Source organism: Mycteria americana, chromosome 9 (genome assembly GCF_035582795.1).
Source record: "Mycteria americana isolate JAX WOST 10 ecotype Jacksonville Zoo and Gardens chromosome 9, USCA_MyAme_1.0, whole genome shotgun sequence".
Taxonomy (NCBI): domain Eukaryota; kingdom Metazoa; phylum Chordata; class Aves; order Ciconiiformes; family Ciconiidae; genus Mycteria; species Mycteria americana.
In genome coordinates, this window is record NC_134373.1 from 16,006,442 (window position 1) to 16,018,494 (window position 12,053).

At 36.7% G+C, this 12,053-nt stretch overlaps 1 protein-coding gene across 5 annotated transcripts in view; it reads right to left on the minus strand.

The window, feature by feature from the left end:
• ABI2 (abl interactor 2) overlaps positions 1-12,053 on the minus strand; it is a 69,147-nt gene that overhangs the window by 38,263 nt on the left and 18,831 nt on the right. For all 5 annotated transcript variants that reach the window (XR_012777027.1, XR_012777026.1, XR_012777025.1 and 2 more), the window contains exon 2: positions 500-667. Coding sequence is in view for 1 of the 5 variants with exons in the window: in XM_075511463.1 (XP_075367578.1) it covers positions 500-667 (168 nt within the window). In the remaining 4 variants the exon portion in view is untranslated. The remainder of the gene's footprint in view (positions 1-499; positions 668-12,053) is intronic.

Consider the following 12,053-nt stretch of genomic DNA (forward strand, 5'->3'; position numbering starts at 1 on the left):
CAAACTATTGTTGTCATCTATGCTTTTGTCTTTAGATGCCAGTATTACAGCAACAGGAAAAGTAAAAAGATGACAAGTATTGTTTTCCACCATCCATTTCATATTTCTTTCTTTTAAGTGCCTGTAGCCAATTAATACCATGTACAGTAAGTCACCAAACAGGAGTTGGAAAGCTTAATCCGTCCCTTAACATAATATTCTGATTTTTCCATTAGCAATTTTTCTGTGCTTTTCACTTATGCAGAATGGACCCCTCTCCAAACAATAAACTGGGCAAGAATACATTTAATCTCTTATCCTATGTAAAATGCTCACGCTAACACAGATATACAATCACATAATGAGACCCATTCTCAGAATTAATATAAGAAGAAATGCATCCTTCTGTTTTAAATGTGACTATCTTTCTCATTCACAAAATGTCAGGTGAGAGTTTTACTTGCTGTGTAATTTCAAGAACAAAGAACAAAAGAAAAAAAAATCAGGAAAAAAGTCTCACTTGTGAAATATGGTTGATTGAAGATTCCATGCGTCGAAGTTGGGATGCCTGGATATCCAGCATTTGGAGAACATTGTTGGCCAAAGTGTTGATCAGATAGGCTACGCTTGCTAATGACTGGGTTGTGTAGGCTTTGGTTTCTTCCAGGGCTCGCTGCTTATCCGCTGACTAAAAGCAAAAATAAAAGGTTTATTTAGTAAAGTCCCTCACACAAAGATTCTTGGAATGAACTCCTTGTATCTGTCTTTAAAGGACTAAAAACTATAAAGTCAAACTAATTTTACATCAAAGTTACCATTTTTCCTCCTTTCCATTCATTCCACAAAAGATACTAACTTTGTATTTTAAGAGTTTCTATACTTCATAGAAGGAATTAAGCTAGTATACAACATGCTCATCTTTTCTTGAAATACTTAAAGTGCAATTTTTTATACTGTATTTTAGCAATAAACTTTAAAAGCACTCTGAGATACTTATTCTTTAGTTCTTCTAAATTTTGTACTATTTAGAACTATTTAGTTCTCCTAAACCTTGTACTTCAATTAAATCTCCTAACAGCCTGCAAGGATCTGCCAAATACCATATTCCTCATCTCTCCCAATTATTTAGACCTCATTAATGCCACAAATGGTCAATCACAGTGAATGAACTACAATTACTCCCTTAAAATGGTAGCTGAATAAAATGTGAGAGGACTTTTTTAAGAACAAGTCCATATTTTCCTTTTAAACATGTTTTGTGCTTTTTCACATTGAATTAGTATGATCCATTTTTCTAGTAGTAGAGCACCTAAAAATATTTAGGCTATCAAGTCAGAAGATATCAATTAGAAGTTTAAAAACATACGTACATTTCAAACAACATTAAAAATAATAAGCTAAGTGTCTAGTTGTCAGGGTTCTGTGTTTCTCCTTGAATAATAGTTAACATCACTAAGATCTAATTCAGTGCAAAGAATACAGATTAAAGCACTGGTAAAACATACATTAAGATGCTAAGAAACTTTCCAGTTTCCAAGGCTTTGAAATACACTGAATTTCACTTTCAGGTGATCTTTAGCCACCTCACAGGCTGATGGTGCTGTTTCTAAAGCAACAGTTGACAAACGTTCTCTACTCCCCCTGCCATTATAATACTGTATTTCATCATTTCCTTTCCTTTATATATTATTCACAGAGGTTGGGTATCAAGATTCAGGAAATGTGCTTTTATTAGAGGGGGAATATAAAGTAATTCCATATCTTTCAGCACAAGCTGAATCTACCATCCGTTTTATTATATGTACTTTGGAAAACACTGAAAGTAAGCATATCTCTATTTCAGGAAAATAATTCTTACAGCCCAAGATATTTCCTGAGACTTTGTAGTAAGACTCCTAAAAGACTACTGCTAGTTTTCAAGAAAAAAAAAAACACCAAACAAACAAAAAAAAAAACACAAACAAAAAACCACACATGTAAACACAGACACAGGACTTCAATTAAACGCTCACATGAAAGGTATTCAATACTTTTTCTTTCTTGGCAACCTCTCCTGTGTCCACAAACAACAATGGTAACTTGGTTGGCCTGTTAGCATTCCTTCTTCTTGCAGGCCACACTGGTACCACTTCCTAGTCTGCTTCTAGAAAGGAGGATAGCAGCAGTTGCTGTTCAGCCATACAAAGCTCCCACGATGGTGCAGGAGGGGAGGAACACTGCAGAAGGTAACCATTCTTGCCTGGCTGTTTCTTTCCCATGCAGCAGACAAAACCAGACCCAGCAGCAGAAGGAACCGAAAATATTAGGAGACAGCTTCTCAGGGCACAGTAGGATTACATTCCCAAACGGAGCACGCTGGTAAAGGCTGCCTTATATCCAGCTATAAAGAAGTTAGATAAATGCTATCCCCAGATCCCATTTAAGAACTCATGACTTTCAGCCAGCTGGATAGCACGTCTTATATATAAGAGCTCCAAACTCAGCTTAAGGACTCCCAAATGAAGGAATACAGAGCTCTTTGCCTCTACTCTCACACTGTTGGCTTATAAATGCACTCTTTCTTTCCCTCTCCCTACTCATAACCTCAGCTTAGTCTGCAAATATCACTACAGCAGGCATACAATACCACCGGACACTTTCACAGCTATTCAAACAATTTCTGAATGGCAATAATAAAAATGACCAGAAGCTTGTCAGTTTTGCTCTGCAGCTGCTGACGAAGCCTATTTATAGAAGCAGAACTGCTGATTTACATTAGCACACTGTACATCTAGAATAGCTGAGTAGAAGCCAGCAAACACAGTATTTTTTCAGTAATAGCTGAAGTGTTTGAGAACAAAAGGAAAACAATCTATCGTTTTAGAAATTATGAGCCTCTGCTATGGTTTTACTGCCTAAAGAAGCACAAATATGAATATGTGTTCAGAGCTAGTCCTTCCACTGATGTAACCTAACAGCTAAATTTAAGTCACCCCTCTTCACACCAGGTCAAACTAAACAAGGAACTGGCTTCTCAATGTTCAAACACATTAAAAATTTCATAAAACAGCAATCTTATAAACACATTTGGAACTGCTGCTAGCACAAAAACACTTTTGATTGAGAGGTCTAGTTTGTGTATTTGGCTGATAACCTGAACAACTATGATTTGCTCTGCGTGCCTTTATACAGAGCCCAAAATTCTCTGAAAAAAACTCCACTCATGCTTGGCACAGCAAAATTAAAGTTTGAACTTTCTCCCTCTATACTGCAAGATGCAGAATGTGTTGAGTTTTCAAATTAAAATGACTATTTGAACCCACTATTGTCAAGCCATTTCACAACAACAACAAAAAATTTATTAATGACAGCATTTTAAAACAATCAAGTTTACCCTAAAAACTTTCAAGAGATGAAAATCTGGGTCTCACACGACTAGGAAAAACCGTCTGGAATACTTACAGCAAACCTAAAGTTCCCCTGTGGAGATGTAATAATAAATGTCAGTTAAAATTTAATTTGAAATGATAAGTTGTGTTTAGCATGAAATCTAACTTTTAATTTGGAAAGCAGATTTCCAGATATGGTATCTTATCATATGCTCCTATGTAACAAGCTCCCCATGTATAATTTGATGTCCATCGGGAGTATATTGCTTACCACTGCTGCCATGCTCAAACCTAGCAACGGATTTAGACAACTAAATGGTACACTGATAACTATCTGAGTATGTAACTATGTAACTAAAAGGATTTCTGCAAATAAGATGGTGATTTCAAGTTATCAGTAAACCAAATTCAAACATAACCCTCACCATCTAAGATCTGACACTCTGATCTTCAGAACACCAAAATACCCACCAATGTGCTTCATACCTGACTGTAAGGCAGGCAAAAAGTTACTTCAATATCCACACCTACCAAAATTCTCTAGAGAAAATAAAAATATTAATTTGGCCCTAATCAACCTGATAGCCTCTCTACAGTAGTTTCAGTAACCTATGGAACACTGTTTCTATGTATAATATTGAAAACAAGAGAAATGTATTCTGCTATGTTCACCATAAAAAAAGGAAGACTCATTACCGTGAATACTTAAGGATATTAACCAGAGTCCTTGAAGCCCTTCAGTTCTCAGAAACATTGCAGTCAGCATGATCAAGAACTGGTAGCAAGTATGTTTTCAGTGCCCTGACCTAAATTAAATGCCATGAAACAGACCACTGTCTCTCCATTTTAAAGTCTTTAAATATCTTTAGCTAGCACTCACACACATAAAATTGTGCATGCCTATGAAAAAAATGGACATCATAACATCTATACACACACCACTCTTAGGGAAGCAAATGCTTCCAACTGTTAGATCAGCTTGATCTGTACTTTTTAATGGACATTACATTTAAGAAATCAAAGCCATTGTTTGACAAATAAGTCTTCTACAACACTGCCAACATAGGCAGCCTCTCATTCCTAGTCCTAACACTCCATTCAGTTGTGACAGTACTGTATCTGTAGGGCCACATGGTGGATTGAGTCCTAATCTAGTTTACAAATAACCTAAGAAACAAATGGTTAAAATAAACAATTATTTTAAACTCCAATCAATTCCATTATCTTCCCTGTCACACCAACGTGCAAACACTTGCACTAGCAAAACTAAGTAGATGCCACAAAGCAAGAGCAAATAATGTTTGCTGAATTATGGTTTGAGCAACTAATCATATTATGGAGACTCGGGTTCTAGTTTCATCAGCAGTACCTGTGGAAGTAGAGGTCCCGAACACAAACTGCACACTCCCCTGCTGTAGTAAATTAGACCAGGAGGCAAGTCCCAAGCGAAAATTATCTGATCCATAAACCAAATTACGAGTCTTCCCTCATCCAAACCACTGCATAGCCACAGAAACACAAGGAAGCACACAATCAAGAATAAGGAGGGAAGAACTATCCAGAGTTGTTCTGCTTGCTAGAGAAAAGGAACAAGTACTGGAAAGCAGACATCACTGCAGTTTTGCCAGCCCTCCACGACCTATAATTTTTTTTTTCCACAAGACCTGTGCACAGTGCCTCATTTGTTTCCTTTAATATTTTTCCATTAACTGTGTTAAGAATGCTGCTGCATCTCCACCTCTTAAACTTCCAGCTTCAACTTTTCAAATGGTGTCAAGATGCTTGAGCATCACAGATGGATCATCTTCACAGCCTTAAAAAGATAAAATGTTTGGATCATTGATGTTTTCTGTGCCCATGTTATCCAATTTACATGCAGCAGCTTAGCATCTATTCTGTCTATCATTTTTCTCCACACAATGCACGCATCAGGTGGTCCACGCCAAGTCACAAAGCAGCATCCTTTTCTCCTGCTCTCAGCAGTAAGTGAGAGCACCCAGAGAGCTCATCTGATGCTCCTGCCAGACACATATGGGGGCATGGACGGTGTCAGCTACTATTGAGAGAGGCTACCTCTGCTGCTGCAGGAAATGGTACCCCATGCACCTAGACACAGCAGCAGCTATTGCTCTGCCCAGCTCATCCCTGGTGAATGTTTTCCATTTGTAGGAAGCACCCACTACTAAAACAGTTGTTTTGCCTCCTCCAGAAAACAAAACAAAACTATAGACTAGATGGAAATATTTCACATGATGGATCCAGTCTGAAAGCTACAACGTAGACTACAGTGACTACTCTATACAAAGCTGGGCTTTTAGGTAACAGGAGAAGATCAGTCATTCAAGTCAACTATGAATGCACAGACTTCAAATTCAGTCAGAAAAGGCATGTATTACACACACAGTGCAATAGTATGTGCTTGCTTTCAGACACTGGAGAAATATTAAGTTTCCACTTCCACATGCCAAACAAAGGTAGACACCAAGTCTAATACAGCTCAGGAATGATGATACAAATGTTCACCTGAAAATATTTCTCATTTTTATATTAGATTGTATAACTCAAATTGCTAGCATTAGAAAGGATGTAGAATTCAACCTGCACTAAGTGCAAAGATGACTACTTTTCATGTCAGGATGCAGAGCCTAGGCATCACTTTTTCTAGCCACTCGGAAAATCCATTTACATAGCACAACTAAATTACCAGATCTGAATAACAAATGGCCTGGATTGCTGACTATATAAGACAATATCTTTTTACTTTAGGAATTAAACTTCTCAATGTGTTTTCTCCTGCCCAGGGAAACACAAACTTTTGTATTTATACAAGCAGTATAAAACAAATTACAAAGAAGAAAAAATTATATTGAATGGAGAGTGTGGGGCAGATGAGAGAATAAAACATGCAGTAAGGTATGCAAAATGCCAAAATAATTTGGCTATATGAATGGTAAAAGGAAATCTTACATGCGTATGGAGCACAAAAAGCAGGGCTAGAAAGGAACTGAGAACTTAATGCATTCTTCCACCCCAAAGTGAGATCAGCCAGAACATAGTGATAAAGTCTGTTATGCTACTATTAAGAACTTGAACAATTTTGTACAAAAAGACAGCCATTAATACAGAAAAAAATACTACAAGGAAACAAATGAGGGAGGCAACATGAGCACTATAGTAAGATTTACAGAGTATCAACCAAACTAGATGAAAGAAGAAATGCTACCAAGAGAAAAATTAGTAGAAAAGGAAAGACTTCAAAGACAGCAACAAGTTAAAAAAGAAAAATACAGCTCTTATGAATTGGAAAGAGCTAATTAAGAGAGGTCTGAAAGTGGTGCATCAGAGGAAGCACTAAAAGCTGCTGGCAGTTTAGTTAGTTATTGTAGCTAGGTTTCCTTCCTGCTCTAGTTCTAAAAAAAATTTATTATTTAACCACTAGTCATCATCAACTTGGAAGTTCAAAAGTTTTCAGCTGGGCTAACAACACTTACACAATAAATTTTATTAGATGAGCCAAAAAGTGTGGACCTATGAGTTGATAAAGAAATTGTGTTTCTTATTACAGAAGATTAACACAAGTTGTTGCCTTTAACATCAATACGGCAAAAAAAAAAAATTCCAAGATGAATACTTAGTGTTGACTTGAGAGGGGAAAAAAAAAAGACAGCTTTTCATTCCTGAGCCTACTATCACTCTCAACTAGCCTATAACCTAAAAATCTCTTAGAAAAAAAAGAGTTCTGAATGGAAAAATCTCAATTCATACTTAAATCAACTCTTCAGCGTACAAAGCATTTATGCAGTAATACTTGGGTGTCAAAGTGGAAGCTGAGGTTCAACAGTTTGACATCGGACTAACCACACTGAAAGGTATGTCCAGAATCTAATAATCACTTCCCCAACATATACATATCTTGCTACTGTTCAAAACAGTACTGTTTAGTGAAACAAACCTCATATTTAATACATGTGACAAAAAAGTAACAGTGGAATTTTAAGAATGAGATGGAAGATTAGTTTCATTTAATCAATATAACAGTTGTTTCTTTTGATTACTGTTAATACACAAATGCCTGCTTGGGTTTGTAAGACCATCAAGCAAAACCCCTCAGGTTTCTGTTGAGGTTGCATTAGCTTCAAGAAGCCTCAAGAACAAAAGCTGCATGCCACAGAGTTCAACAAGCTTGCGTTATTCAGTACGAAATGTGCCCAACTGCGATACTGACAAAGCACACTTCAGTTTTCCTGTGAAAAATAGAAGATTGAGTTCTTATATCATCCTTTCCATTTTATTTGTTGCCGAATTCCTTGAAGTTACTGAAAGCCTCATACATAATTAAATATTTTACACACATTTATTCAACTGCACAGATGGTATTTGCTCAGCCCATCCAAGTGCTTTCTGAGGTCCTTTCGTAAGCTAGAAAAAACGATTGTGAAGAAAACTGAGCATCATTATCCAATAATTATGCCAAAATCATGCCAAAAAGTTACATAACTGCCAGTGAAAAATACAACAGCTTTCTGTTTTAACAAACTACCTCATTAAATACTTACTTGCTTGCTAAAGAATATCGCTTACTCCTTCTTCGCTACCAGAACCACTCATTCCCAGCATGAAAAACATGTACCATACAATTCGTTGAGTAGTTGGTCTGTAACATGCAGGTGAAACAAGCGTGAAAAAGCAGAAGCAATCACTGACATGTTAGAACAGAAGGAAATGAGATCTCCCACAGCTCCTGAAAAAATAAATGCCATGGAACTACCCGAAAACCTCAACATTTCCCTTTCGGATGTGCAGGAGGATCCATGTATTCTATCAGTACATTGAACACAGGAGAAAACCCAGTCTACCTGTTCTTTAGTATAACCAGAGCACCAAAGTACTTGGAGTTCAGGGTAGATTTTTTTGTTCTCTGTCAATTGTAATACTATAATCTCTAAACTATTCATCTCTACGTGTAAACATTTTTCTCTACATAATTGCTTATTTGTGTAATTATTGCTGTTACCATTATTTTAGGAAGAGGGAGGGCTAGCTTGATCGCCTCATGACCCTACTGAAATGTATACACATTTATTTTAAAATTAAGGGGAGTTGGTAGTCATCTTGCCCATTTACATGTACTCTACACCCTAAACATTATGAATTAATCAAATGTTAAGAAACATAAGCAAACAACATTTCAGATACGAATAGGAAATACTTCTTCACACATACCCTTCCACAAACCCACTGATAAATTCTCTGACAACTTTCTATTATTCTGTATTCAAATGAATACACAAGGAGCAAGATACACTGAGACTACGCAATAGGGAAAGCAACAAGGTTAATGGGACTGGTAATTTGGCATACAACTTAGTAGAAATGGTAGCTCTAGACTTTGGGGATAAAACTATTGTGAAGTAAAAATATTCTAACATGACCTTATCTGGACAGCTAACTAAAGTAACCTGCTTGACAACTCTTTGTCCCATCTGCAAAGAATGGAGCATGTTAGTCTCCTAGTGGCATGACTCCTTTTTTTATTACTGAACTACTCTCAGAAGTGACAATACACAATGCAAGAACCAGCACTACAATAAAACTTGAGTTGTGGGTGGACCATCCAGGCACAGACAGAGGTTACAGTCAGGTACCTAAACCATCCCACCTTATAAATATCTGTCAAACTGAAAAGTACATTTCTTCGCAATTGCATCCGAAGTCTCTACTCAACACCTAAATGAAAGGATTTAACTTGCTGTTCACACAAAATGCTTTCAAAATTTAAACACCTTTAAATGTGAAGTTACTGAAGTAAACTCTTCTGAATACAACTCAAAAGAAATAGGATTAGGACTACTCTCATGGCACTGTGAATGCTGTATATTCTAAATCTAATCAAACACATCACCTTTTGAGCTGAGATCACACAGTAATCTAAGCACAGCAATCAACAAAGCCGTATAAGGAACTTTGGCATTTAGGCCAAACATAATCATTACAGAAGATACCAGTTTTAGAATGAAGAATGCATAAAAACTATCATTAGATTTTATAATTCAAACAACATTCAAAGAGCGAGCAATAAATGTGATATTTAAAAAAGAAAAGCCATTTCCAAATGCAAGGTTAATTGCATTCATCATATTCCACTGATATGAATAAATATAAATAAGGTTAATTCCATTTTTATAATTAAATTATTATGCTAATTTAGGTTAATGTATCTGCATACTAATAACAAGCATGCTAGCTGAGGAATATACTCTTAGTATTCATACTTTTGTAAAGTCTTTGACATCAATCAGGTTGTTCTGTTTTTCAGATTACTAAAAAACTGTAATGATGCACTAAATGTCTCTAGAATTTCTTGATCGTAAGTGTGACTTCCTAATTTTTGAGCCAGCTGAAACTCAGCATCGATAATCTGCTGCAGTCATTTATCAGGTCATTCACATTAAGTTGAAGTCTTTTGTTTTCGTTGCAGTTGATTCACTTGATATTTTCATTTCTGTCCTGAGCCTCACAATGTAGGTTTGATTAACAGCTACGAAAGCTACCTTTCAAAGAAATATACAGGAAGCCTAACCTCTGAAATGGAAAAGCAACTTTTTAAAATACATACTGCATTCAAGGCTGCCAGTGAGGGTAAAACTAACTCACTGGTTTGAAATCTGTGACAAGACTATCAGTCTACTGCACCCAAAAGAAAAAGACAACAAATGATAGCTGTGGACAAGCACAGCTTTCCTGACATCTAATCACTTGCACCACTGTTTTCATGCTGCCAGCATCATTACAACAAATCTGTCATCTGTTTTCCTTAACTGTCACCAGGATCAAACTTAGTATTTATTTCCATACATTCACAAGCATAGATGACCAGTTTTCACATGCAAATGTCCGGCTCTCCAAAACTGGCAAGTTCCTATTCTTTGAAAGTAGATCCAAAGTCCTATTTATGCAAAAAAAACAGGGCATGCTGCATTCATATAAAACTACTAGACAAGGTTATAATACAGTTTGTTCAAGACATAAATAATGTATGTTAAAATGATAGATCACAAGAAACTGAACAGCATGATAGCATCCAAATGTATTTGCATCTGAAATGTAGTTAACATGTAGCTATATTAATAGTTATTCATCACTGCTTTACAGCATCAGATGTAGCTCTTGCTTGAGAAGCAAGCAGCAGCGGGAGAAAGCTATTCCCGACGTGCATTTAAGACTCACTGCTCATTCTGTTTATCAATGCAGGCTTCACCTTACTGTTAGCTCTTCTGCAATAATGCAGCTGAGAGAAGTGGATCATTTTCTAGTTCACAGAACAACATAGGTATTATTAGAGTTCCAAATACAAGGCCACCTTTGGCTTTAATACCAGTACAAAATCAAAATATTTGTGGCCATAGGAGACGACACCAATACAAATCTGCTGAACGAAGAACCTCAGAAACAGCAAAGATGCACAGGCTTAACTCTACTATCTCATGTATCTGCTGTTCCACAATTCTTCATTCACCAAGGACGCTTTAGTGTGCGGAGTTATCACCGAGTGTAGAAGTAAAAATCATTGATTAATTCACTTCAACTCAAATTTTATTTTACAGCTACTTGATAAAAATAAAACAAGTCATTGTAGCATTTGCAAAAGTTACTTTACAGATGCAGAGTGGCCTTCAGAAGTTAGAACAAACTACAAGCGTATAGTAATTACATTCTGCTGGACAAAAAATGTTACTTGCACCAGTTGTTTTCTCCTTAGCAATACCAGACGAACAAATTTTATCTCTCTCAAGAAATCTGACAAAATCTACCATTTCTAAGAAAGGATGTCTATTTCAGCTTCCCAAAACATTATCCAGTCACAGGGGTTTATGTAACATTTGAGTTATTTCCCAACTTTGCCAGTTTCTTCATTCCACTATAAATTCTCTATTCAATTCATTACATAGCAATGACTGAGGCCAGCTAACGGCTTTAATTCAGAATCACAGACAGAGTTATCTGTGGCACTAGAAGCAGGTTCTGCTTCCAAGTGTCCACGGCCAGACATTACAATCTCATAGCAAGAAAAGCTAAGTAGGATGCGCAGCCATGTCATCTACCATCACAGTTTATGGCCTAATGTACTAACGTAATTAGTCAGATGGCAGGACAACTTGTAATTGCCAGAGTGTAATTGCAGCATGTAAAGGGGAAGATATACACCCTATTCAGTCAATAGCTCCCAAAAGAGAGGTAGGCAAACATGGAGATGACACCTGCATCAGTTACCACAGATATATCAGGTTGCCATTAAGCTGTGTTGCAGAGTCTCATTTCACTAGACACTGTAAAAAGGAGTAAGGTAGTCCAAGGAACACAAGCTGCTGGAAAGCCTTTGCTGTCTGTCTACAACAAATACAATCCTGTTATCCTCAGAACTCTTCCCACATTGTCAAGCCAACTAACACAAGTCTTTCAATTGCCATTCACTGTCCCTACTTCCTCACATGAGCACGCCCCAAAATTTTATCATTCTAGAAGTTATTATATTTTGACTTACCTACCTTTGATAACTATGGCTAAAAAAAAGATTTAAGAGAAATGAAGTGGCATAGCTACCAGGTAACAGGAGTATGCCATTTCAAAGATAGTAGATAAAGGAGAGGACTTAAACGAACTGGGGGCAGGAATTTGCGTAATCACTCTTCCATTTCTAGGAAATAA